Source organism: Cnephaeus nilssonii, assembly GCF_951640355.1.
Source record: "Cnephaeus nilssonii genome assembly, chromosome: 5".
Taxonomy (NCBI): domain Eukaryota; kingdom Metazoa; phylum Chordata; class Mammalia; order Chiroptera; family Vespertilionidae; genus Cnephaeus; species Cnephaeus nilssonii.
The window spans coordinates 2,944,015-2,968,018 of record NC_137076.1 but is presented as its reverse complement, the minus strand read 5'-3'; the positions used below and the strand labels follow the sequence as shown (position 1 = coordinate 2,968,018).

At 53.8% G+C, this 24,004-nt stretch overlaps 1 protein-coding gene across 2 annotated transcripts in view; it reads left to right on the top strand.

Moving 5' to 3' along the window:
• The window catches only part of LOC307098956 (bifunctional heparan sulfate N-deacetylase/N-sulfotransferase 4), a 198,701-nt gene that overhangs the window by 123,912 nt on the left and 50,785 nt on the right, over positions 1 to 24,004 (top strand). For both annotated transcript variants that reach the window (XR_013813490.1, XM_079770117.1), the window contains one exon: positions 233 to 361. Coding sequence is in view for 1 of the 2 variants with exons in the window: in XM_079770117.1 (XP_079626243.1) it covers positions 233 to 361 (129 nt within the window). In the remaining variant the exon portion in view is untranslated. The remainder of the gene's footprint in view (positions 1 to 232; positions 362 to 24,004) is intronic.

The following is a 24,004-nucleotide window of genomic DNA, read 5'->3' as shown; positions in this document are numbered from 1 at the left end:
CTGGACGGCACCATTCACGGGTCCCCTGGAGTCAGAGCCGATTCAGTGGCACATAACACACACCGTTAGCTTTGAAGTGACAGCTCCCTTCATATTTACACAATCACGCCAACATCAGCTCTCAATTCCTATAGATCTGGGCATCAGCTCCAGGCAGCGCCGTGGGCACGCGGCGTGCGGACAAGGCCTGTGCAGTGGCGCTGGTTAACGCCTGTCCCTGTTCCCCCCTCAGGTCCTCCCCCGGCAGACCTGCGGGCTGTTCACCCACACCATCTTCTACAAGGAGTACCCCGGGGGACCCCAGGAGCTGGACAAGAGCATCCGGGGAGGCGAGCTCTTCCTCACCGTCCTGCTAAACCCAGTATGTGCCCCTTACGCTCCTCGTGGTGACATCGGGATTCGCGAATGTGCGTCTCATTTTGTGTCTAGTCTCAGGCCTTCCTCAGCGATCACTGGGTGCGGCCAGCCTGGCCAGAGAGAATCAGACCACACGTCCGAGTTTGCACGTCCCTGGTTGTCTTAGATCCAGGCAAGCTCAGATTTGTTTCAAAGGCAGTGTTGGCCTGAGCTGGTGTGGCTCAATGGATAGAGCGTGGCCTGCCGACTAAAGGGTCCTGGGTTCGATTCCCAGTCAGGGCACATGCCCGCGTTGTGGGCTCAGTCCCCAGTAGGGGGCGTGCAGGAGGCAGCCGATCAATGATTCTCTCTCATCATTGATGTTTCTATCTCCCTCTCTGAAATCAATACAAATACGTTTTTTTAAAATACAATAAATAAGGACAGCGTTGACCAGAGCAGCCCAGTTTCCTGCAGCCCCTCCGGGGGCTCCTGGCTGAGCTGCAGGGGAGACACAGGAGCGCGCTCTCGGGCCAGGAAGGCCCTCACCTGTCGCCAGGCGCTTAGGAAGCTGAGTTTGCTCTGGCTCCGGCCTCAGGGCACCCCCTTCCTTCCGGCCCTGGAAATGCTCTCCGTGCAAACCGCCTGCACACGTGGCCGGGTGCTGTCCTGTGAATGAGGGTCGCGGAGGCCTCTTTAGAAAGCTCCACCGATTTCATTTGGCATCAAAGATAGAAAACGTGGCCGCTTTTTGTCTTCCGTTGTCTCCCTCCTGCTTTCCGCGTGTGGCGACTTCACCTCCTGCTGTAGGGAAGGCACAGCAGGCGGGGATTCGCTGCCTTCGGGTAATGTGGGGTTATTTCAGATCCGCCTTTTCTCCGATTCTCCGTGCCGGAGGCTGAGGGCAAGCTGCGCGCTTTGGCTCCCGGCGCTCACAGGTGTGCCGGCCGCCAGGCCTCTGCGCACCCTGAGATGCCGGTGCTCCCGCTCAGGGAAATGCCGAAGCCCACCCAGCTCAGCGTCCAAGGCAGCGCCAGGCCTGCTGACAGGGAGCACGCAGATAGATGGTTACAGTGGGTGTTTTCAGGTCCTCAGCAATGAAACAAACGCCCGCAGGTGGAGAGATGAGGCCTGCAGAGTGGGCTGGAGGGTGGGAGGGCAGGGACATGGGTGGGAACGCTTTGTCTGAGTCAGTCCTCAGAAGCCTCCCCCTCAGAAGGCACAGCTATTGAAAGCAAAGCCTGACCCCTGAGAGCCTGGCTTAGAGCAGAGCACTCCTCACACAGGGGCGGGGCTTGGCAGCAGGAGGGGCAGGACAGGGGGTGGGGCTTGGACAGGGGTGGGGCTGGGCCACAGGGGCAGGACAGGGGGCGGGGCATTGGCAGAAGGCTCCCAGTGTCTGCTTATCCTTGTGAGTTGATGGTGAAATCAAAGTAGGGTGCATGGGCCTAGTCAGAGCATTGGCCAGCGGACTGAAGGGTCCCGGGTTCGATTCCGGCCAAGGGCACGTACCTTGGTTGCAGTTTCCTCATCACAGGCCCTGGTCAGGGTGCATGCAGGAGGCAACCAATCGATGTGTCTCTCTCACATCAGTGTTTCTCTCTGTCTCTCCCTCTCTCTTCCTCTCTAAAAACCAATGGAAAAATATCCTCGGGTGAGGATTACCAAAATAAAAATTCAATTTTAAAAATAGTTAAATTTTAAAAATAGGATGCAAGAGTGAGGAACAGAGACCCGCCAGCCCAGCAGGAGCATCGCTGGGGAGGGCCCACGTGTGGCTGACAGGACACCCTCAGCACCAGGTGAAGCCAGGCTGGGGCTGACTTCAGGGGGGTCCACGGGGATATGGGACCAACAGATGAGGCGGCTCAAGCCCTGAGCAGCGGCGGCCACAGCGGTTAGGGAGGTGCGACTAAGCACCTGCTGGTGTGACGTCAGCATGGCCCCGTCCAGCCCGGCGTGGACAGGTTACCCCAGCACAGGTCAGCGCTCCCCAGGGAAGCAGGGGCCAGGGTGGGCAGAGGGTTCAAGAGCGTGCTCCTGTGCTGACGGAGGCGGAGGCGGACGAGTCCCAGGATGGGCAGGCAGGAGCGGGGACTGCGGGTGATGGGGGAGGTGCCGTCCGAGGGCCGGCGGGCGGGAGACCCAGGGCAGCCCATGTTTCAGCTCACGTTCGAAGGCAGGAAAAGCCCGATGTCCCAGCCAAAGCTGTGAGACAGGAGAGGCCCGCCCCCCCACGGGAGTGGGCGATCTGCTCTGCTCAGCTGATCGATTCAGTTGTTCCTATCGAGTCAAAACAGCCTCACAGACACACGCGTGTGAGGTTTGAGCAAATACCTGGGCGCCCTGTGGCCCAGTCACATTGACTCAAAAAATTAATCCCCACCTGACCAGGAACCTCGTGCGAGTGAAATAAAAGGTGCAGGAAGTGAAGAATGCAGGAACGATCACGGAAACCTAGAGCTTTGGTCTGGGGCCAGGTATGACTTGAGCCTCCAGGTGATGGCTGGACTGACTGCTGTTCCACGCGGGATGGTTCCAGCAAGGCTGCAGGGGAGAGGAGGGAGGGGAGGGGAGGGGAAGGGGAGGGGAGCAGAGGGGAGGAGAGGGAGGGGAATGGAGGGGAGGGGAGGGGAGGGGAGGGAGAGGAGGGGAGGGGAAGGAAGGGAAGGGGAGGGGAGGGGAGGGGAGAGGAAGGAGGGGAGGGGAGGGGAGGGGAAGGAAGGGGAGGGGAGGGGAGGGAAGGGAGGGGAGGGGGAAGGGGGGAGGAGGAGGAACAGGAACAGGAACAGGAACAATCACAGGACTGGGCCTTCACCTCTGGGTTGCTTACCGCTTTGTCAGAGTAAACAGCATCTCCTTCGTGTCCCTCCAGATGACACTGAGGGAAACCCCTGTGCCCGTGGGTGTGAGGGTGTGCTATCCACATTAGTTAGGTAATATGCAAACCCTCACGAGTGTTTGTATGCTGCCTGTGGTTTCTTCTAGTGTTTTATGGTTTCCTGTCGTATGTTTAAGCCCTTTACCCATGTCTCCAGTTTATCCTTGTGTACGGTGCACGCCGGTGGTCTAGTTTCATCGTTTTGCCTGTACCTGCCCAATTCCCAGCACCATTTCCTGAAGAGACTGTCTTGACTCCATTGGACACAGACAATGGGGTGGTGAAGGCCTGGGGTGGGGATGGGGGGCTAGAAGAAGTCAATAAGGGGAAAGGGACATAAGCAATACTTTCAACAATAAAGGTTCTTTATAAAGAGCATTTGTGTTCTAACAGAGCCAGCTCCCAGAGCAGAGGCCTGGATGCATTAGGGGGGGGTGCCCGTCGGCGTTTCGGGGGGACGTGTGTTTGCAGCGGGAAGCATTCGAGGTCCATGAAATTACCCAGACAGATGAGCACTTTCTCCACCCACTGTCCGGACGACTCGCGCGTGGGAAAGTGAGGTCTGGGGCCTTGTGTGTAGGATGGTGATACTCGTGTTGGTGCAGACCCCGAGGACTAGAGACCATTCGAACGTCATTTCTTCCTTTCATTGGTGGTTTCCATGCCCTAGAAGCACGGTAGGACTCTGAGTGCGGATCTCTGCGCGATGTTCTCTGTGGACTCCTGGTCCGCTCTACATGTCTGTCCCTAAGGCTGGGCTTACGATGCGGATGAATGAATGAAGGAGGCGGGACAGTACTGTTAACATCCAGTGTCGCCGGGCACATTGCAATGATGGGCCAAAGCCCGCGAGATAGAAGGTAGCAGGGAATGATGGAAAGGCCCCCAAGTTGCTTTCTTAGAAAACAGGGGTATCCTTTCAGCTTTCCATAGGGATACGCGTCATGCAAGCACAGAGGAGCTCAGCCAGGGAATAGGGTGGGCTCATCGCGATGCGCGTGCCTGGTGAGCTGAAGTTGTCCAGACCAGCGGTCACCAGCTGGTGGTCCGTGAGGTCCGAACGGTTGGCGACCGCGGGTCCAGAGAACTGAAGAGTGTCTGTGTTGTGGTGATGTGGAACCTGTCGCTTTTAGCGTCTCCTCGGATGCGAAGGTTCTGTGATTCTATTCCGATCCAGTGAGCCCTGGTACATACATCCTTTCATTGTAAAATGTACAAAATGCAAAGTGGCTTCAATTTTATTTTTCTTTCCTTTTTTATTTTGTTAATCCTCACCAAAGATATTTTTCCATTGCTTTTTAGAGAGCGTGAAAGAGAGGGAAAGACAGAGAGGAATATCAGTGTGAGAGAGACACATCGGTTGTTTGCCTCCTGCCCAAGTCCCGACCAGGGCCCGGGCCAGGGAGGAGCCTGTGACTGAGGTACGTGCCCTTGACCGGAATCGAATCCGGGCCCCTTGGGTCTGCAGGCTGACGCTCTATCCACTGAGCCAAACCAGCTAGGGCCAAAGTGGTTTCGATTTTAAATACTGCAGACCAACAGTATACATTTGGTTTTTCTCTGTGAGTGTAAGGTCGTGGGAGAGGGTGCAGTTAGCATGTAGACAATGAAAGGATGGGATGAGCAAGCGGGAGAGAGGCAGGGGTGCGGCCCCAGGGGAGGGGGGCGCAATCCCCTCTGGGTGTGCTGGCCGCGCTGCGGCCTCCAGGCTGCACCGGCCATGTGAGTCTCGGTACTTTCCGGAGGCATTGGTAGGGACTGACCCGCTGAGGCCAATAAGAGCTGGGGAAGTCTGTGGGGGGGTGTCCCTCTCCAGGGGGCGTTACAGCAGAAGCAACAACCACGCGGTTCTTTCCCGTGGCCAGGAGCTCGCCGCCCCAGAGGGGACTGGACCTTGAAAAGTCCCACGGGCAGGCGCGTCTCTGGGCTGCGATGTCCCGAGGCCTCAGGGGCCCGCGCCGCGCCATCCCCAGCACGCCCTCCAGCTCCCAAGGCTGGGTTCAAGCTAGTGGGCGGCGCCCCTAAACCAGACCCACACGCTTTCTGTGCCCAAAAGTATGGGATGCGTTTGTGTGTTGACTGCACCCTATTGCCTCACGCGTGCTGAGCGGTTCTTCTTTCCTAACAGCCCCTGAGGCGGGCCACGCACGCTGGGACACTGTCCTTGGCACGCGAGAGCCACGACTCGGCAGCCTGCCAGGAGTGGGGCTGCTTGAGTTCCTCGGTGCCAACTCGCTTTGCCCAAACGCATCAGGCGATTGAAAATTCACTGCGAGGAGGGCCACTGAAGGGCATTTCCAGGACAGGCAGGCAGCTGCCTTCACGTGCAGATGCTCCTGCTCTTCTCAGGTGCCGGCCGGGCCTCCTCACACGCTGGCATTTCCCTGCCGCTCCGCACTGTCAAATGCGAGCATGTGTTTCCCTGGTGCCAAACCCTCCCTGGATTTTCAATACAAGCTTTGCTCTGACAGGAAGAAATATAATTTAATCATGGGTGAGCTGAGGCGGCTTATGCCAGGTAAGCCACATCGCTCAAGCCCAGACACTTCCCTGTGAAATACGCAGCGCCGCCCGGGAAGGAGGCGGAGGCTCATCACACGGTGTCGCCGCGGCTGGAAGGCAGGAGATGAATGCGCCCTCCCTGGTGTAATTTGCCTCCCTCCTCATTTTATTTTTCTGCTGCACAAGAACAATGTGAAAATAGAATTTTCCAAGTTTTCTTAATGAATATGTTTAAAGAGGCTCAGACTCTAGAATTCTCTCCAATGGCGATGCTGGAGCAGAAAACCTACTACGTGTTCCCAAGAGCAAAGTGGTGCCCACACTCCCCATCGCTTGCCTGTGTGGGGGCCAATTGCAAATTCTGATGAACTTGAAGCTGACCCTGGAGCACAGTGGGGTGGCAGTGACATACTTCTCCACGGGCTGCCGCTGGGACGCACACACCTGGCTGCACACACCTGGGACATACACACCCGGCTGCACACACCTGGCTGCACACACCTGGGACATACACACCCGGCTGCACACACCTGCCTGCACACACCTGGGACATATACACCCGGCTGCACACACCTGGCTGCACACACCTGGCTGCACACACCTGGGACATATACACCTAGATGCACACACCTGGCTGCACACACCTGGCTGCACACACCTGGGACATACACACCCGGCTGCACACACCTGGGACATACACACCCGGCTGCACACACCTGGCTGCACACACCTGGGACATACACACCCGGCTGCACACACCTGGCTGCACACACCTGGGACATACACACCCGGCTGCACACACCTGGCTGCACACACCTGGCTGCACACACCTGGGACATATACACCTGGCTGCACACACCTGGCTGCACACACCTGGCTGCACACACCTGGGACATATACACCTAGATGCACACACCTGGCTGCACACACCTGGCTGCACACACCTGGGACATACACACCCGGCTGCACACACCTGGCTGCACACACCTGGGACATACACACCCAGCTGCACACACCTGGCTGCACACACCTGGGACATACACACCCGGCTGCACACACCTGGGACATACACACCCGGCTGCACACACATGGCTGCACACACCTGGGACATACACACCTGGCTGCACACACCTGGCTGCACACACCTGGCTGCACACACCTGGGACATATACACCTGGCTGCACACACCTGGCTGCACACACCTGGCTGCACACACCTGGGACATATACACCTAGATGCACACACCTGGCTGCACACACCTGGCTGCACACACCCAGCTGCACACACTGGGACATACACACCTGGCTGCACACACCTGGCTGCACACACCTGGCTGCACACACCCGGCTGCACACACCTGGCTGCACACACCCGGCTGCACACACCTGGCTGCACACACCTGGGACATACACACCCGGCTGCACACACCTGGCTGCACACACCTGGCTGCACACACCCAGCTGCACACACCTGGCTGCACACACCTGGGACATACACACCCGGCTGCACACACCTGGCTGCACACACCTGGCTGCACACACCTGGGACATATACACCTGGCTGCACACACCTGGCTGCACACACCTGGCTGCACACACCCAGCTGCACACACCTGGGACATACACACCTGGCTGCACACACCTGGCTGCACACACCTGGCTGCACACACCCAGCTGCACACACCTGGGACATACACACCTGGCTGCACACACCTGGCTGCACATACCCGGCTGCACACACCTGGCTGCACACACCTGGCTGCACACACCCGGCTGCACACACTGGCTGCACACACCTGGGACATACACACCCGGCTGCACACACCTGGCTGCACACACCTGGCTGCACACACCTGGGACATATACACCTGGCTGCACACACCTGGCTGCACACACCTGGCTGCACACACCCAGCTGCACACACCTGGGACATACACACCTGGCTGCACACACCTGGCTGCACACACCTGGCTGCACACACCTGGCTGCACACACCCAGCTGCACACACCTGGGACATACACACCTGGCTGCACACACCTGGCTGCACACACCCGGCTGCACACACCCGGCTGCACACACCCGGGCGGCACAACTAGCTCCCCGCTCCGTCCTGTCCATCTGGGAGGTCCGGAGTCTGGCGGCAGGTGCAGGCCGGGGGGTCAGTGCGGGCTCCCAGGCAGATGAGAGAGAAGGCAGCTGTGGGGAGCACAGCACCGGGAACGTCCCTGGGCCACACGAAGGTCCCTTTCAGGGTGGAAATGCAGGACCAGCTCTGGGGGTAATTCTCAGAACACACCTTCCGCGCAGCCCAGCCACATCAGGGCCAGGAGCCTCCAGTCTGAGAGCAGGGGGAGGGGCGAGTGATGCGGAGGGAGGGACTCAGTGCTCTCTGGCGGTTTCGGTTTTGATTTTCTGTCAATGTCGTGCCTTACAGAAAACCGTAGCCATTGGACAACACGTAGAACAAAGCAATCACATATTTTACAAAAATATGCTTCTTTATTCAGGAATGCAGGGTGGGGTTTACAGTTGTGAGTGCATGAAAGGCTATCTTTGTATTGTTGTTTATTGATTATTTTATTTTTTTCCATGTGAACATCTGTAAACCTACCTTTGCCCCACCCAGGGTATGACCTCTAGCTCAGTCACAGGAGATGTGTATACGTGTCCCTACGGTGTTTATTATTAAAAATAAATTCAGGTCCAGCGGCTCTCCCAGCGCGAGCTCCGGGCCGGCCAGGGTCATGAGGCAGTTAGCCTCCGGGAGCTGGGGCTCCGCGCAGGAGAGCCGCCTCCCACGGGGCGAGCAGGGCCTGCCCAGGGTGGGGACTGTGGGAAAGCCTATTTCCATTCCCGGGAAGGCGCACGCACCCCTTCTTTTCCTGGACCTGCTTTGTAGACTTGTCTTCGCGATTCACAGGCCTCGCCTCCACAGAAGCACACGGGGCACCGGTCTCGACTCACAGTCCAGCCGCGCCTGCACCCTCTGGGGTCCGGGCCCTGGCCCCTGTGAGGAGCATCCTTCCTGTTCACTCTGAAAGGCGGGCCAGCAGCTCCGGGGTGGGAGGTGGGAAGCCCTGCTCCTCCCAGCCGGGGCGCGGGTTCCCTGGGATGCCCCCGCGGGTCCCTGGCAATGAGGACATGGCGAGGAAAGGGCGCCAGGCCTCAGAGCAGGACGTGCTTGTCTGCAAACCCGCGCTGTCCTCCTGTCCAGCGGGAGGAAGGAGCCGCCTGTCAGACAGACGCGTGGACGCCCTCCTCAGGCCGGCTCACCCAGGCGCTGAAGGAGGACCACCTGCACCCTACGCTCCCAAACCGAGAACGAGAACATGCCGTGAAATTACATTGCTTTTCCACTTCATTTCCCTAGAAAAGTAAGTGAGGGCAGCAGCACATGGGAGTCTGTTTCACGGGACGCGACGGGTCATTTCTCTTCCCAGAGAGCGTGGGGCGGGCACGTGGGGGCGGGCACCGCTCTGCAGCGGGAAGGAGCCTCCTGTTTGTGTACACATTGGGCACTAGGTAAGGCTTTTTGCTGTTTTGAGTGATGGGATGTGATGTGATGCACAAATGTTAGGGGCACGGTGCTCTGGGCACTGGGGGTCGTTTGGAAGTGAAATCGTGAATTCGTGGCAATGAGAACAAACCCTCTGTTGGCGTGACCTGGACGGTGGGTGGGGAGCAGCAAGGCAGGGGCTGAGGTCACGAGGTGGAAAAGGAAAGTGTGCTTTGTCTGTGAGTCCCGCCCCCAGAGTAAAATCCCCGATTGTATTCTCCCTTCTCCAAACTCGGCTGCATCTGAGCATCCCCATGCGCCGCCCTGCTTCCTGTCCGAGGGCCACGTTTCGTTCTCATTCTGCGGGGCCGTCACGGGGAAGGCTGTTTGGGTCACTTCACTCGGTCCCACTTGGTTTTTACTACTTCTCTTTCCCGGCCACTCCTCAGAGTCAGATATTTCAAAAATAAAAATGTGAACTCTCTTCTTTTTTTAATATATTTTTATTGATTTCAGAGAGGAAAGGAGAGGGAGAGAGAGAAACATCAATGAGGAGAGAGAATCATTGATCTGCTGCCTCCTGCACGCCCCCTACTGGGGATTGAGCCCGCAGCACAGATATGTGCCCTGACCAGGAATCAAACTGAGACCTCCTGGTTCAAAGGTCAACACTCAACCACTGAGCCACACCAGACGGCTGAACTTTTTTCTAAAACATGTTGATAGATTTGTATTTTTGTATTTCAGGAAATGAAATTGCTTGTCTCTTTTTTCCTGAGTGGCTTGTGTACTGCTATAAGAAGTAATCATATAAATGCTAAGTGGCTGGCATTCATTGAGGAATTGTTTTTAATCCTCACCTGAGGATATGTTTTTATTGGTTTTAGAGAGAGGAAGGGAGAGGGGAAACAGAGAGAAACAGCAACGCGAGAGAGAAACATCGGTTGGTTGCCTCCGATATTCACCCAGACCAGGGATTGAACCCACTACCCAGCTTGTGCCCTGACCAGGACCTGAATCCACAACCTTTGGGTGCACAGGACGACGCTCCAGCCACCGGAGCCACACTGCCCAGCGCGTGAGGAGGAGTTTGCTTGTTTTGAAGCCTCATCATTTCCACCCACACAGTGTCATCAGGAGCTGCCACTGAACTTAGCTTGTGTGGATGTTTATTTATTACATTTTTTCTGAGATTTATCTAATCTGTTTTTTTGTTGTTGTTGTTAATCTTCACCCAAGGATAAATTTTTCCATTGATATTCTTTAGAGATAGAGTGAAAGGGAGGGAGGAAGGAGAGAGAGAGAGATAGGAAAGAGGAACATTGATGTGAGAGAGACACATCGATTGGTTGTCTCCTACACACTCCCTGACTGGGCCAGCATCGAATCTGCAATCCAGGTACGTGCCCTTGACTTTGAATGGACCCCGTGACCTTTCAGTGCGCTGGCCAACACTCTAACCATTGAGCTATGCCAGCCAGGCCCTCTAATCTTAAGTGTAAAAATAATTGGTAAAAAGAATTGTGCCCTAGCCGATTTGGCTCAGTGGATAGAGCGTCAGCCTACAGACTCAAGGGTCCCAGGTCCAATTCTGGACAAGGGCACATGCCCAGGTTGCAGGCTCAGTCCCCAATAGAGGGCGTGCAGGAGGCAGCCAGTTAATGATTTCCTCTCATCATTGATGTTTCTATCTCTTCCTCTCCCTTCCTCTCTGAAATCAATCTATATATATAAAAGTCTAATATGCAAAGTGTTCCCTTGGGAGTTCAACCGGGAGACTGGGAATTCGATTGCTCGCTCTGATGTGCACTGACCACCAGGGGGCAGCACGGAATGAAGGAAGGCCCCAGCCAGCAGCTGGGGGTGGAAGGCCCTGGTCGCCACCAGGCCTAGGGACCCTACCTGTGCACGAATTTCATGCACTGGGCCTCTAATAAAAATATATTTTTAAAAATAAAAAAAAAAGAATTGGAATCTGATGCTTAATGTGTGATGAACTGTTATATGCCATCTACTGCTTAGAGTGCAATGCTCACTCCTGCTTGTATCTCAATCCTTTTATTTCTTCACGGGTTTTGTTTGTCATCAGGGAGCTCTTGATGTGGGCATGGCTGAGCCAGAAGCAGGGGACACTGTCCAGGGGGCCTGAGCCACAGTGGGGGTCACAGGCAAATGGGGCAGTGGGGGCTGAGGGAGGGGGTGGGAGCTGGTGGAGGGGAGGCCTGGCTGGAGGAGAGGTGCCCGAACACCCAGGGCACGTGGCCGGCAGGCCTGGGCGCTGGGAGGGCCTGGCTTTTGCAGAGTCCAGGTGAAGAGGAAGCTGTGAGAGCAGGTGGGGAGGCTCAGGGCGTGTCCGCAGGGGGGCTGACAGCTGTCACCCTGCCTTCGCAGGAAGGAGTCCAAGCAGGTGCGCAAATCCATCTCGCCGTTCTTGTCCTTCCCGCTGACACCTCAGGATCCGCTCTGTGGCGCGGCTCTCACCACGCCCCTCCTTTCCCACAGTCTGTCCTTCCTGACGTCCCTCCTCTCCCTGCGGTCCCTGGCTGTCACCTCCACCTCTTCACCTTCTCCCAAGCCTGGGCCCACAGGTTGCTCCTCTCCCCCAGCACTGTCCCGGGGGCATCTTTGATTTGGGGGAGCAGGGCTAGCTCGCCTCGGCTGCCCGGGTAGCTCAGCGGGTCCTCGCTGAGGACGTGAAAAGTCTGGCTTCAGGGCAACCTGTGCCCCACATGCTGTGTCGTGCTAGTCATCAGACTGTGGGTAGGAGCCCAGGGTAGAAGAAGGTGGGAGCGGGAAGGGGAAGGGGGAGGGGTCAGAGGGGAGGCAGGAGGAGGGAACAGTTATCCTGGAACCAGACTCCGGAATCACCCCTCCCCTCGGGGTTCCTGCCTGAGCCCAGGCTGGAGGGAAGGCAGACCTTCCCCGTGTCAGGACCGGCCTGTGAGGGGAAGAGCATGAGGCGAGAAAGCGTAACTGGGACATAGCTCCCATTTGGAAGAGAAGAATCCTACGTCGTTTCCAGTATTTGAGGCGAGTCCGCGGCCCCTGCACGCGGGCGTGAGCTTGGGTTTGCTGGATGATTCCTCCCTCCCTAACAGGAGCCACGCGGGAGAGACACGGCCCCCTTTCAGGTTTCCTCCCGGGCATCCTGTGTGTGCCTCTGGGAATGTTCTCGGCTGGGCCCGCGTTCTGCTTTCTGAGCTATTTTTAACTGACAACGTCTCCATCATTTAACGTTGTCTGTTCCGGGAAGCAAACGGAGTCGTTGAGTGGGGGGCGCCTGTTTAAATGGGCTCGTGTTGTCGCACAACATGCCAGGTGTTGTTGGCAAGGTCTGTTTCTGTTGTGGGTGCTGCTGGTTTTCATGCTTTTATTTGTATTTTTTTGTGAACAGAGAGGTTTGCTGGGCACAGAGGTCCGCATGTCCTTAATGCCTAATGGTCAGCACGGCTGCTGTGTGCGTTTTGCTGAATGAATGGAATTAGAGCAATCTCCATGTTCAGGACATAAAAATCAATGGCACGGCCGGCAGCGTGGCTCAGTGGTTGAGCGTCAACCTAGGAACCAGGAGGTCATGGTTCCATTCCTGGTCAGGGCACAAGCCCGGGTTGTGGGCTCGATCCCCAGTGTGGGGCGTGCAGGAGGCAGCCAGTCAGTGATTCTCTATCATTATTGATCTTTCTCTCTCTCTCTCCCTCTCCCTTCCTCTCTGAAGTCAATGAAAATATTGTTAAAAATAATCATCATAGACTTTTAATAACAACCAATGAAGATTTTTAAATGAACTTTTAGAAAAACACATAGACCTTATACTACTCCGTGTAGTGTCTTTAATAAAGTGTTTTCTGCATCAAAGGAAAACAGAAACCTATTCCCAAGAGGCTCTCCCATCCAAGAAAAGCCACTTTCCACCTGTTCTTCCAGCTGTGACAAGGGGCGACAATTCTTTGCACATTTCACTGGTAACAGATAGATGTTTACAGAGGAGGAATTAATTTACTGTCTAGTATGTTTATGCTTCTAATTAGAGGTATTCACCTCATTGCATCCGACCTGCTGTCTGTGGGGAGAAGACAGAACCGTGAGAAATAAAACCAAATCCACACGCACGCGGGTCACTGGCCCCTGGGGTGGACGCCGGGTTCTGAGGCTCCGTCCTGGGGCATCTCCCTGTTTCTCCAGGTGCACGGACAGCTGCTGGGGATCCAGGCAGGTGCAATGAGAGCGGTGTTCCAGCCACGGGTCCCCAGCGAGACCTCCTCCTGCGGCCACAGGTCCCCAGTGAGACCTCCCCCTGCGGCCACGGGTCCCCAGCGAGACCTCCCCCTGCGGCCACGGGTCCCCAGCGAGACCTCCTCCTGCGGCCACAGGTCCCCAGTGAGACCTCCCCCTGTGGCCACGGGTCCCCAGCGAGACCTCCCCCTGCCCATCCTCACCACAGCTGTTTCAACACCAGTTGTGTGCGTGTCACCGTGGACTTGCTCAGACACGGCTCCTGGGTCTCATCACTTGTTGGGTCCATCAGATGGTAGAGCCATCTCTTTGAAGATCTTGGAAGAAATTCCTGAAAAAAATCTAGTGTCAGAAACAGGTCTGCCCACCCTGAGCAGCGGCTCTGTGACCCTCGTCCATGGGACCTGCACCACTGACCGGCTCCCCTTCATCAGTGCTCAGAGCCAAGTCCATGCCCACTGGCCACAGCTGGCTCACCAACGTGCTTTACTCGCCTGTCCCTGCGCCAGCCACTGCGCAGGGCCTGCCCCCTCCCCCTTCAGTGAAAGTTACAATGCTTCCCGCCTCTCCTGAGTCCCTCTCTGGGACGAGGTAAATCATAGCACCCGGGACTTGGTTCCGATGATGAAAGGGAGCAGGGGGTTAGCAATGACTTTAGTACAGTTTTTTAAGTACGAGAACAAGTCCTTCCTTATTTAATGAATTTGATGATGAAAAGGGGTCAGGAGACCACGGGTTGGTAATTCAAAATCTTCATTAACTAGCATATTAGGGGAAATGATGTTGAGGTTGCAAAGGGGAAAGATGTCCAATACCGACCATCTTACCTTATAATAGAGAAACATGCAAATTGACCGCACCTCCGCTATGCCCAGGATTGGGACGGCAGGAGGCTGGGGGCGGGACTCCGGGTGGCATATCTGCCGTTGAGAAGATCAAGATGGCGGTGCCCAGTGGCCGGGCCCATGCCGCTGCTCCCGGGGGTGCCTGGGGCGATCGGCACCCCGGGGGGCGTGGCCGGACCCATGCTGCCAATCCCGGGGGTGCCTGGGGCCATCGGCACCCCGGGGGACGTGGCCGGGCCCATGCCACCGCTCCCGGGGGTGCCTGGGGCCATCGGCACCCCGGGGGGCGTGGCCGGGCCCATGCCGCCACTCCCGGGGGTGCCTGGGGCGATCGGCACCCCGGGGGGGCATGGCCCTGCCCATGCCGCCCCTCCCGGGGGTCCCGGGGGGCGATAGGCCACCCGGGGGGGCGTGGCTGGGCCCCTCCCGCCCCTCCCGCCCCTCCCGGGGGTCCCGGGGGGCGATAGGCCACCCGGGGGGGCGTGGCCCGGCCCCTCCCGCCCCTCCTGGGGGTCCGGGGGTCGATAGGCTACTTGGGGGGGCGTGGCCGGCCCCTCCCGCCCCTCCCAGGGGTCCCGGGGGGCGATAGGCCACCCGGGGGGGCGTGGCTGGCCCCTCCCGCCCCTCCCGCCCCTTCCGGGGGTTCGGGGGTCGATCGGCTACTTGGGGGGGTGTGGCCGGCCCCTCACGCCCCTCCCGGGGGTCGATCGGACACCTGGGGGGGCGTGGCCGGCCCCTCCCGCCCCTCCCAGGGGTCCCGGGGGGGCGATAGGCCACCCGGGGGGGCGTGGCTGGCCCCTCCCGCCCCTCCCAAGGGTCCCGGGGGTCGATCGGCCACCTGGGGGGGCTTGGCAGTGCCCATCCCGCCCCTCCCGCCACTCCCAGGGGTCCCAGGGGCCGAGGCTTTCTGGGCCTTGGGCACCAGCGGGGAGCCTGCACCGATCGCAGGAAACCACTGGGGGTCGGCTCCTGTGATCGGTAGCAGGGACGCTGGGTGCTGCGAGCCCAAGGCCAGGAAAGCCTGGGGCGGAGGCTTTCCCGGCCTTGGGCACCAGTGGGCAGCCTGCAAGGATGGCAGGAAACCATTGGGGGTCGGCTCCTGCGATCCTTAGCAAGGATGTTGGGTGCTGCCGAGCCCAAGGCCACCGCCCGGGGCCACGCCCCGACCCTGAAAAAGGCAGAAGGCGGTGGCCACAGCCAAGGCCTGGGTCCCTGGTGCCGGCAGAAAACTGGTGCAGGCAGCCAGGTGAATAAAGGTCTATTGCACGAATCTTCGTGCAAACGGGCTACTAGTCTATATATATAAAAGCCTCAGCGACTTTTATGACGAAACAACTGGAATGGCCGCAATGACCAGTCGACCAATCGCTATGATGTGCACTGACCACCAGGGGCAGACGCTCAATGCAGGAGCTGCCCCCTGGTGGTCAGTGCACTCCTACAGGGGAAGCGCCGCTCAGCCAGAAGCCAGGCTCACGGCTGCGAGTGCAACTGCAGTGGAGGGAGCCTCTCCTGCCTCCATGGCAGCCCTACCGAGCGGGGAGCGGCGGCAGCAGGCGCAGCAGCCCGGGATGAGCGTGAGCAGTGTAGCACCCAGCCCCGGTTCGGTTCGGGCTCCTCCCTGGCCACCTGCCGCTTGACACACTGCCACATCCCCCAAGGGGTCCCGGATTGCGAGTGACTATGTCATAGCTTACAAAGTGCTACATCCCACACACAGTTAAACAAGGAAGGTGGCTTCTGCAGTATTTGAAAAAGAGATCTGTGGCTGCTTAATCCTAATTCATCAGAAGAATCTCCAAACTGTCCACATCCTGCTTATTCTACATGGGGATGAGCATGCATTCCTATATATTGGGAACAGTCTCTTAGATTTAAAATTAAAACCTGGCAAGACTACTCTAATACTGAAAAAAACAGGATGATGTAGCGATGACCTGCATGGACTCTGGCTTGCACATTTGTGGTCAGCCCTGATTCTGACACTTATAACTGTGTGACAAAGCCAATTACTTACCTTCTCTCTGCTTCAGTTTTTCCATCCGTAAGATGGGAAATGGTACTACTGCCTCAGAAGGATCATGTTATGTACTACTTTTTATAACCAGGGCAAAAAAATGAAGCTGCCCATACAACAGCAAGATGCCTTTCACCTGCATGAACAGTATGGTCACTGGTGCATGCAGCGTCCCGGATTGCGAGAGGGATGTCGAGGTGCCGGTTTGGATCGGGCCTAAACCAGCAGTCAGACATCCCTCAGGGGGTTCCTGGATTGTTCAGGCTGAGCTGATGCACCTTCCCCCGTGCACGAATTTTGTGCACCGGGCCTCTAGTATTTTATAAATGTTTCCTATTTCCTGTGAAAGAGGAATGGGGTGCTCAATCATTCCCTCTCTGGCACCACTGTTCACTCACCCCACACATTTTTACTGTGCAGCGTCGCCGTGCCGGGACGCATTCCAGGGGAATCAGAAACGCCACCCAGCACGTGGATGTGGGGCTATCCCGTGGGAGACTGGGAGACAGCATGGCATGCGGCATGCGGAGAGCGACGTGGGAGGGGGTGTGTGGTAGCGCCTTGATGGACGCTGATGGTCACTGACGTGGACCCCAAGGGAAGAGGGCGCTGGTGGAGAGGCCCTGGGAGAGCTCGCTGAGCAGGTGTAAGGACCGTATGGAGTCTTGGGGTCCCTGAGGCGCCGTGAGCAGAGGAAGGGGGTGAGGGAAAACCGGCGGAGTCGCGGGACCAGAGCGTGCAATGCCTTGCAGGCCACGGGAGGACTTTGCATTGTGTTCTGCATATTGTTTTAAAATCTATTTTTATTGTTTCAGAGAAGAAGGGAAAGGAGGAGACAGAGAGAGATGATGAGAGAATCATGGATCAGCTGCCTCCTGCACACCCCACACTGGGGATCCAGCCCGCAACCCGGGCATGTGCCCTGACCGGGAGTTGAACTGTGACCTCCTGGTTCATAGGTTGAGGCTCACTCACTGAGCCACGCCGGCCAGGCTCTGCGTATTTTCACGAGTGTGTGTTTACATTTTTATAAAGACTCTGTATTTATACACCTGGATGGGAGCGTTGGGAGGTTTGACTAAGAGTTGAGACAGGTTTTGGAGGAAACAGTCTGACAGCAGAATGGAGAAGAGTTGGGAGCCAGGGAAGGTGGAACTAGAACTCTGGGTGAGCGGGACCTGCAGTGTCAGCAATGGTGAGACACACACACACACACACACACACACACACACCCGTGCTGTGCACGCATTTTAATTAGTGAAGTGTGGGAGGAAGAGGGGTCCCAAAGGTTTAGCTTGAAGAAGCGGATGGATGGCAGCATTGACTAAGATGTGGACTGGATGGTGTGCTCAGTGGTTAGAGCATTGGCCTTAGCATCAAAGGGTTGCAGGTTCGATTCCTGGTCAAGGGCATGTACCCGGCACCAATTGGGTAGCATGCGGGAGCAACCAATCGATATGTCTCTCTCATATCAATGTTTCTCTCTCTCTTTCCCCTTCCCTCCATCCCTCACATCCACTCTCTTTAAAAATCAGTGGGGAAAAAAAATATCCTCAGGTGAGGATTAACAAAAAATGAAAAATTTCAAATTAAAAAAAAAAAGATGCAGAGTGTTGGGAGAAACAAGACGGGGGAGGGACTATCCGAGTACATGTATGGGCGACGTGATTTTAGGTGCCCGTCAGACATCCACAGCATCCGTCGCTGGGCTGCGCGAGTCCACAGGTCAGCCCCAAGCAGGGGCGTGGCGGCATCGAGATGGCAAACACAGTCATGGGTCTGACAGACCTGCCAGCAGAAGAAGAGATGCAATACAGAGACGCATTCCATTTCCACAAAATGTACAAACATCCAGACGCTGCTCTTTCTCGTCAGTGATTGCAAGGAAAACCCTCTCACTTTCTCCTTTGGTTTTCTAATAGAGCTTGTTATATATTTATTTACTTACTTATTTACCTTTATTGTTGAAAGTATTACAGTTGTCCCCAGTGTTTGCTTGGGGTTTTTTCCCCCTTGACCCCATCCACCCTGCACCCACCCCTCCCAGGCCTTCACCACTCTATTGTCTGTGTCCATGGGTTATGCATATACACATATGAGTTCCCTGGTTAATCACTCTCCTCCTTCCCCCTCATCCCCACCTTCCCTCTGAAATTCAACAGTCTGTTCCATGCTTCTCTGTCTCTGGATCTATTTTATTCATCTGTTTATGTTGTTCATTAGATTCCACATATGAGTGAGGTCATGTGACACTTATCTTTCTCTGACTGACTTATTTCACTCAGCATGATACTCTCCAGGTCCCTCCATGCTGTTGCAAATGGTAAGAGGTCCTTCTATTTTACTGCTGCATTGTATTCCATGGTATAAATGTACCATGGCTTCTTTATCCACTCTTCTACTGATGGGCATTTGGGCTGTTTCCAGATCTTAGCTACTGTAAATTGTGCTGCTATGAACATAGGGGTGCATATGTACTTTCTGATTAGTGTTTCGGGATTCTTAGGATATAGTCCTATAAGTGGGATCCCTGGGTCAAATGGCAGTTCCATTTTTAATATTTTTTAGAAAACCCCATACTGTTCTCCACAGTGGCTGCACCAGTCTGCATTCCCACCAGCAGTGCACGAGGGTTTCCTTTTCTCCACATCCTCACCAGCACTAGTCATTTGTTGATTTGTTGATGATAGCATTCTGACAGGTGTGAGATGGTACCGCATTGTTGTTTTGATTTGCATCTCTCTGATGATCAGTGACTTTGAGCATTTTTTCATATATCTCTGGACCTTCTTGTATGTCAACTTTGGAGAAGTGTCTATTTAGGTCCTTTGCCCATTTTTTAATTGGATTGTTTATCTTCCTTTTGTTAAGTTGTATGAGTTCCTTATAAATTTTGGAGATTAACCCCTTATCGGATGTATCATTGGCAAATATGTTCTCCCATGCAGTGGGCTCTCTTGTTGTTTTGTTGATGGTTTCCTTTGCTGAGCAGGAGATTTTTATTTTGATGTAGTCCCATTTGTTTATTTTCTCCTTAATTTCCTTTGCTCTAGGAGCTGTGTCAGTAAACATATTGCTATGAGAAATGTCTGAGGTTTTGCTGCCTGTTTTCTTTTAGGATTTTTATGGTTTCATGACTTACATTTAAGTCTTTTATCCATTTTGAGTTTTTGCTTGTGTATGGTGTAAGTTGGTGGACTAGTTTTGGGTTTTTTGTGGGGTTTTTTTGCATATATCTGTCCAATTTTCCCAACACCATATATTGAAGAGACTGTCTTGACTCCATTGCATGCGCTTGCCTCCTTTGTCAAATATTAATTGAGCATAATGGCTTGGGTTGATTTCTGGGTTCTCTGTTCTGTTCCGTTGGTCTATATGTCTGTTCTTATGCCAGTACCAGGCAGTTTTGAGAACAGTGGCTTTGTAATATAGCTTGATATCTGGTATTGTGATTCCTACAATGTTCTTCTTTCTCAAGATTGCTGCGGCTATTTGTGGTCTTTTTTGGTTCCATATAAATTTTTGGAGTGTTTGTTCTAGATCTGTGAACTATGCTGTTGGTAGTTTAATTAGGGATTGCATTGAATCTATAGATTGCTTTGGGTAGGATGGACATTTTAATGATGTTGATTCTACCAATCCGAGAACATGGTATAAATTTTTTTAGAAGTTTGAAAACATGTTTCACCATAGAGCAGAGTTCGATCCTGTCCTTGTACTTCCATCTCAGCACGCGGCTCTCCCGCTGGTGTCAGATGTGCCGGGTGCACTGGGAGTGTTTGCATCGTCCCCTGGGTATGCCTTGGCGTTCGTCATTCCCATGACCATTCCCCCATTGCTGTGCGTCTCCTGCCAGGACGTCTCCCTCCGTCCACCCCTCCGCACCTGCCAGAGACAGATCTTGTGTTAAAGCCTTTCCAGTCGAGCTCCCCAGCGGCACTGGCTTTCCTGCTCCCCTGGACTGGGGGCCCCAAGTGCTTCTTCCTGTGGAGGGAAGACACGGTAGCAAAGAAAATAGGACCATGACTCTCCCAGGAACATAAGGAGTCATTTCTTTCATTAATCGAAAGCCCAGTTTTTACAAAATATGCAGAGGCTCCAGTCTTGACAAACAGGCCTAATTGTGAAAAATGAATGCACGGCGGTTGCTTGGGAAGAGCTGGAGGGATGTATCCGTCTTCTCCACACTTTAGTCACAAGGCCTCCAGCAAGACAGATCAGGAGATTTCTCTGGGCTGCCTTAAGGATGGACAGCCTTCCAATGAAGCCGTCTTCCGTGTCTCATGTCTGTGTGGGCACGAGGAGTAGGTTATTCACGGCCGTGTTTGCAGTGGGAGGCTCAGGGAGCACGTTTTTGGTGAGAGCTATGTTACTAAAGAATGCTCCCCCAAATATCTCCTTTTTAAAAATATCTTTTTATTGATTTCAGAAAAGAAGGGAGAGAGAGATAGAAAGGGCAATGATGAGAGAGAATCATTGATGGGCTGCCTCCTGCACGCCCCCTACTGGGGATGGAGCCTGCAACCCGGGCATGTGCCCTGACAGGAATTGAATTCTGACCTCCTGGTTCATAGGTCGATGCTCAACCACTGAGCCATGCCAGCTGAGACCAAATATCTCCTTTTATAGCAGGAAATGCTGCTGGAGGCAATAATCTGATAGAAGTATTACAGTCCAGACAGACATAGAAGCAACTTTCATCACCCAAATCCAGGTACAGGATTCTGTGTTTCTTCCTAACTTGAGCCTTCTGCGCAATTTCTCTTCCCCGGTGTGATCTTCCATCTTTCTTCTCAATCCTCCCTCGTTTTCCTTCTTAATCCAGAGTTTCTAAATGACGCAAAACATCAACTGACAGAGGAGAATGCTTCTCAGCTTCATATTTTATAGTTTATTATGTTATGACTTGCAGAAAAATTGATCCCAGACTTCATCATTTTTCTTTTTCTAATTTCTCCTGTCCGCAAGCCGCCTTCCCCCCATTTCCTCGTTAATGTAAACCAATGGGCTCCGTGCTGGAAAGCACTCCGTCAGCATCAGCCCCGAGTGAGCGGCGCCGGAGGAGGGTAATGAATGAGCGTGTCGTGCAGAGGGCTGCTGAGCCAAAAACTCAGCTCCCTGCGCGCGCAGACGACAGGGAAATGTATTAACGTGTCAGGAGCAACCCTTTAAGGTAAAAAATAGCTGACACGACTTCTCTGATTACCCAGAATGAATCTTTAATGCACGTCCATGGGCAAGCACAGCATTGAGACCGGGCTGCTCACCGTTTCAATTAATTGGAAAATGGTTGATTTGAAAATCTGATACCCTCTGATGAACTGAGCGAAGAGTGAACAGGATTCATTCCATGGTTTGTTGCACATTGTGGGGCTCCAAAAAAGAGGGGTGATGATCATTTCCAAGCACTTTGAGTCATGTTATCCTTAAAACAAAAACAAAAACCCTGCATGAAATCAGCTAGAAAAGAAAACAGAGAAAGTCTGGCTGCAAACAACCCGCCTTCTGTGCCTCACTTCCGCATTCTCTGCAGCCTTCACAAGTGCTGTAAAGCAGCCCTCACCCACGGCAAAGCCCTGCGCAGCCTGTCCCTGCATTTACCAGGCCTTCTGGTCCAAAGCCAGCTCTCACCTCCCCGGGGAGCGTCTGAGCAGCTGATAAGAAATCCATTCTAGCACATAATAGATTTGGCTTGTGTGACCACGCGGTGGCTTTGTGCAGGGCAGTGTTGTCTGTATCGTTTTTTCAGGATGTATACGCCCCAAACGAGCTTCGTTCCCACAAGTTAGCATCGTGTAGGAATCCCGTGGGAGGCACATGGGGAGGCTGAGGCTGTACCTGAACCGCAGACAGATTTATAGAGAGGAAAAGACGAAGCCGTTCCACCAGGCCAGGGCGTCTGGGGCAGGGCAGGTGGAGAAAGAAACCTGACAGCCGCAGACTTGTTTGGGTGGGCCATTGTTTCCCTGGTGTGACGGGGCAGGTACAGTAGCTTGGAGATGTTAACGGAAAAAAAACACTGAAACCTGTAAAGAATTTTTGTGAGTTTATTTGAGCCAAACTGTCGACTTATGCCGGGAAGCAGAACCTCAATGAATTGAGATAATGCTCCGGAGAATGCAGGGTTACATCTATATTTATACATTGAAATCAAAGGAAAGGGACGTAGGTGAGTTACATGAAATCCATTGGTGACAGATTAGGGAGGTGGGACGAAGCAAAGCGGGGAAACCTCTGGGATAGGGTGAAAAGCGAAATGATGGACATGTGCTTCTCTTACAGAGATGGATACAGGATGCTTTAACGTAATTAACAGTTGACAATTAACTTGATAACAATGAGGGAATGTCCCGGTGCCATTGTTGTGCCCTGAGGGGTCCGGGGTAAAGGAAGTTACAAGTTACCCAGACATCTCACAGACATCTCACAGATATGTTATCTTAGAGGCAAAAAGGCAAATGGGCTCAGTAAAGAGGATCTAAGTTGATCTTTGTCAGGGAAAATATCGGCCTAGGACATGACTGCCCACTATAACCTGTTTGTAGTTAAATATTTAATTTTCAAACCATCCTTTGTGGTTATTCCAGGTCTCTGAGTTTGCAAGACTGCCACGCAGGCCTCCCCTGAGCTTGTCAGGTTAGCATGTGGCTCCTTTTGTCCACAGAGAGTAGGTGGGAATTTTCTTAAAGATATTTTTATTGCTTTTTAGAGGGAGAGGGAAGAGAGAGAAAGAAACATCAATGTGAGAGCAAAACATTGATGGGCTGCCTCCCGCATGCCTCCTACCTGGGATCAAGCCCACCACCGGGCATGTGCCCCTGACTGGGAATCGAACCATCGACCTTTCAGTGCATGGGACGAAGCCCCACCCACTGAGCCACACCAGCCAGGGCAGCACGTGGACATTTCCAACTCTACAATTGATTACCAAAGAGGGAAACGCTCTTTTTCAGACCGGTCTTCAGTTCGTCTTTAATTAACTGTTAATTACACAGACGAGCAAGGATAGCAAAGTCTCTAAATTGTTTGAGTATCTGCAAATGGCTGCGGGTGTGGCCTGCCGTCATTAGTAAAGGGGTTGTTGTATAAGACCCAGCAGTCTACTTGGACTGATACTTAATATTTTGCTATTCTTATTGTACATCCGGCTCCTTTTAAAAAATCACTATAAATTACCAAAATGGCACACATCCTTTTTGTCACAAATCTCATAATTATAGACATAGTTATTCTAAAAATTTTTATTTTAACATTCATCTATTTCTAACATCTATGCAAGGAAGCAGATGAATAAATATTGTCAATATTTAGATACACACATTTCTACTTCCTTTATATTTTTATGTTTTTTAGCAGTTGGTATCATAAGCACATAAAGTAAATTTGGATCATTGATACCAACATTATCTTGTTAGATGAAAGTAATAGCAATAATTACTACTCACAATACCTTGTGTGATCTCAGAATAAATCAACAAGAAAATTCTATAAAGTTTCCTGTTCCTGCACCTTGGTTATCAGCCTGGTGTTTCAGGTTCCTTTATATTTTAGATAATTAATGATGTGTTAGTTCTGAGAGAGAAAAAATAGACGAGAAATGTGTGGTATGCTTATGGTAAAAGCATCTTACCTGAGTGGGAAATGGAGCCTGCTTTACCCTGCGGGGGTAGGGAACATCTGGCCCACAAAACCCT